Source organism: Rhineura floridana, chromosome 11, assembly GCF_030035675.1.
Source record: "Rhineura floridana isolate rRhiFlo1 chromosome 11, rRhiFlo1.hap2, whole genome shotgun sequence".
Lineage (NCBI taxonomy): Eukaryota > Metazoa > Chordata > Lepidosauria > Squamata > Rhineuridae > Rhineura > Rhineura floridana.
The window spans coordinates 64647549-64651550 of record NC_084490.1 but is presented as its reverse complement, the minus strand read 5'-3'; the positions used below and the strand labels follow the sequence as shown (position 1 = coordinate 64651550).

The 4002-nt window shown below is 41.3% G+C and overlaps 1 protein-coding gene across 1 annotated transcript; it reads right to left on the bottom strand.

Annotated features, from left to right (window-relative positions):
• Positions 1–2185: 2185 nt before the first annotated feature.
• Positions 2186–3145, bottom strand: LOC133366373 (putative protein FAM10A4). The gene has a single exon (XM_061589398.1). The coding sequence runs from the start codon at positions 3143–3145 to the stop codon at positions 2186–2188; it is 960 nt and encodes a 319-aa protein (XP_061445382.1).
• Positions 3146–4002: the final 857 nt, after the last annotated feature.

Here is a 4002-nt window from a genome sequence, read left to right as displayed (position 1 = left end):
AGTAGTGGCAGTGCAAGGAGACAAGAATCAGTGATAGTAATCCCCTCTTCTTCCTGGTAGCTCCACCCTCAGTCTCCTTTGGCATCTGCCATGTATTTTATAGGCAGATGCCTGCCCTTAGTGCGCCTGAAAGATGCTCTAGCGCTTCAGCAAAAGGCCTCTCCTCTCGTGTGGAGCAAGGGGGAGGTGTCATCTGCAGCGGCAGTGGAAAGCAGACAGTGTAGAAGGAGTGAAGACTTTTTAAAAAAATTAATAAATAATTCATTTCTTTACTGTTCACGGCCCCCTCTGGATTACTTTGCGGCCCTCCTGGGGATCCTGGCCCCCAGGATGGGAACCACTGGTCTAGAGTATAGGTTGTGCATCAGGACAATCAAATGCTGTGCTCCCCCCCATTTCTTTTAAAGCATTCCATAGTTTTTCATGATCTACACAATCAAAGGCTTTGATGTAATCTATAAAGCACAGGGTGATTTTCTTCTGAAATTCCTTGCTCTGTTCCATTATCCAACGTATGTTTGCAATATGATCTCTGGTGCCTCTTCCCTTTCTAAATCCAGCTTGGATGTCTGGCATTTCTTGCTCCGTATGTGGTAAGAGCCTTTGTTGTAGAATCTTGCGCATTACTTTACTTGTATGGGATATTAAGGCAATAGTTCGATAATTACTGCATTCCCTGGGATCCCCTTTCTTTGGAATTGGAATATACAGTCCACTAACATTTCATTACAGGAACACATAGGAAATCTAAGGCTACTGAGTGGGATTAATAATCAATATTTGCACATTCTTGTATAAACTGTCCTCAACCTGGCCTGCCAGATCAATGTGTCAATTGGAATTCAGTTATCCACCAGTTTTCATACTTCCTGAATGCTCTAATACAGCTCTCAGCTCAATAAAATAAAATAAAAATAAGTATTATATAAACATACTAAAATGTGGGAGTTTGTGCAGTTTTGGAAATGGGATAGAACAGTCTTAGGTGTAATCCACATGTGAAAGTGGCACAGAGTGGAAATAGACTTATGAGAGAGGAACACTCGTATTGTGGGTCAATTTGTGTGACAAAATATTCTTCTGGCTCCTGAACTATTGTCTAGAGAAGAGTGACTCACTAGAATACAGAAGAAACTGTCTATCCCTGCTCTGTCTTGGACTCCAACAGTTGTTTGATCCTTCTTATCTTGTGTGAACTCTCCCCTTGTACTACCAAAATCTTACCACTATTTATTAAAATACGTAACTGACAAATCACAGTGGCACTTTAAATGGATTTTGGATGTGGTTGTGAATTTCAGTAGAAAGATCAAAGTGCTATGACTTGGTGGCATGGTTAGGTAACTTAAACGCTGCAGTTAATGATCTTATGCCCTTCCTATATTACATCAAATGCACTGAGCCAGCCCTGAACCAGGATCTCTGCTCTCAAAGTTCTGCTCTGCATGTTTGGGTTAAAAAAACAATGACCAGCCACTATTTGGAATATGGATCTATCTTATTTAGGGTGCTTCCAGACGACTTGTTTATTGAGCATTCATCCTGGTCTGTTTGCAGGAAGATCGGGCAATGTTACCTATTTGAAGAACATTCACTGTGATTTGTCTGCAGGAAGGTTAGATGATCTTGCACCAAAGCAAGTGTTATCACACACTTTCCACTGCATTTCCCCATAACTTTCCCTATCACAAAAAGTCAGATCTTTTGGGGAAGCAGGTTTGTTGGACAGCCTTAATTGTGAAGTGTGCTAGCATTTTCTTCTAAAGTCTGTGGAATTATGGGAAGGGATTTTGGAGGGCAAGCAGAGGAGAAAAGCATGCAAGCTGAAATGGCAAGAAGTTGGGAGTTGTGAAAAGTGCTCAGACACAGAGCAGGGGAGTGGGTGATTGTGATAGAGGTAGACCTGGAAAAGAATTTTGGCAGGCAAGATGTAGAAGGGTGATACAATGGGTTTATTTGGCAAGGGATATTTTTAGAAGCCAGTCACTGGTCCTACTTCTAGCCTGTGAGCATCAGCTGAGTGGTGAGCCTGACTCTGAAACACATTTGAGTTTGATGTCTCATCTCTGGATTAAATTCAGCTGTTATAAATATTAAATTCATAGTCATTCAAAGGAAACATCATATGATGCCACACACTACAATTTAATTTAATGAAAGGCTTATTTATGGTTGGCCACAACTTTCAATCAACCTGACCAATGAACTTCATAAACTTGTGGTTATCTCGATATTTGGAGATATTATCCGGGTTCCAGGTCACATCCAGCCATGCCAGGATAATCCTTGGATCCATTATGGCCATAAAAAAGTCCAAGTACCTCTGACAGATTCGAGTCATCCACTGCCAAGTATTCTCCTCACTTTGTGCTTTCTCTTGTTCTTCCAGGATACTTTTAATCCAGTCTAGTGTCTCCTGGATCTTCTGGATATTCTTCAGTGTACGCTTTCTCTTATATTTGGTGTGGTGTTCGATCATCTTCAGGGCCCTGGGTTGCACTTCCTTTAGCAGGGCATTGGTATCTTCATCATAATCCCATATACAGGCCAACGCAAGTTCTTCGGCAGCTTCTTCCCAATGGCCCAGAAGCATATGCGCTTTCCCTCTCCATTTATAGGCTTGTGCATCATCGGGATTGAGCTCTGAGGCTTTGTTGCAGTCTCTAATGGCAGCATTGGGCTTTTGCATTTTGACAAAGACACTGGCTCGGTTGGTGTACAAGAGAGAGGAGAGGGGATTCAACTTGATAGCCTCCGTAAACAGGTCAATAGCATTCTGCAGGTCTCCTGTATCAAGGGCAGTATAGGCCTCTTCGTTCTTCTGCTCAGCATTGCTTTTCATATCGAGTGTCACCTCCACATTTTCATCTCCCATTTCCTGGGGATCATCTTCATCTGGTTTGATAATTCCATCCTCATCCATCTCTAAATCACTCTCTTCACTAGTAAGTTGATCTGCTGGTTTCCCTTCAACTTTACCAAGTTTCAAAGGAAAAGCTTCAATTCTCTGGAACCCTGAGATGGTGTCCCCCATGCTCTCCAATGAATCCCTTAGGAAACTCATTTGTTTTGATCTCAGTAGTGTTGGATCCTGTTTGTACAGATTGAGCAAGGCTTGAAGATCACCAACGTTTTTAAGATCCATGATGCCCTGTCCAGCTAGAAGCTGGGATCACCAGCAGGATACAGTGAAATGCCTATGCTAGGGCAAATAATTGAAAAAAAAAACTCATACACAGACAGTGGCTGAATTAGAAAATCACTTCTACTGTGGGGTAGGAAAGGGCTGCATCTCCCATGCATCCCTCCATGTGGCCCTGCTGCTGTACTAATCTAAAGTTGCAGAACTTTGAAAGCATCAGTAACTATGGCAGTTTGGATTAAGTCGAGAGTTCTGCTGATGTCATACATTATGACATCACCTCAGCCTTGAAGCTGATTTTCCAGGTATTGACAACTTAATGGCTTTTAGCAAATGCTGCGTTAGAATGTATATCTATGCACATCATTAATTAGTACTCAAGGAAATGTAATAAGATAAGAAATTACCAAACTTTCATTCACTGTTTGAAAGTATGCCTGCAGAAAGCTTTCATCAGTTTGGTCAGTCAGGTCATTCAACTAAGGCTTTAATTCACTGGCTTTCATGGTTTCCCTGAAAGTTTATTAAAACTTCCTCAATGAAAAAAACAGCAACTCTGGGCATGTTTCCTGAATGGTAACTGGACATCCACTACCAATGTTCCTCTGAAGTGCAAAGTTGGAAGTTTTGAAGTGTTCCAGAATGTACATTCAGTAAATTGTATGGCTCAAGAAGCATAACCCTATGCTTTAAAAAATCATACCTCACAGAAACAACTAATACGGGGAAAATGCCCACTAACCCCAACAACTGAATGCATTACATTTTTATGTCTATAAGATGTTTTGAAATTGTGAAGTGGCAATATAGCAAACACTTGTTTACAAATGTGTGCATTTCATAGGTACATGTTCCAGGGT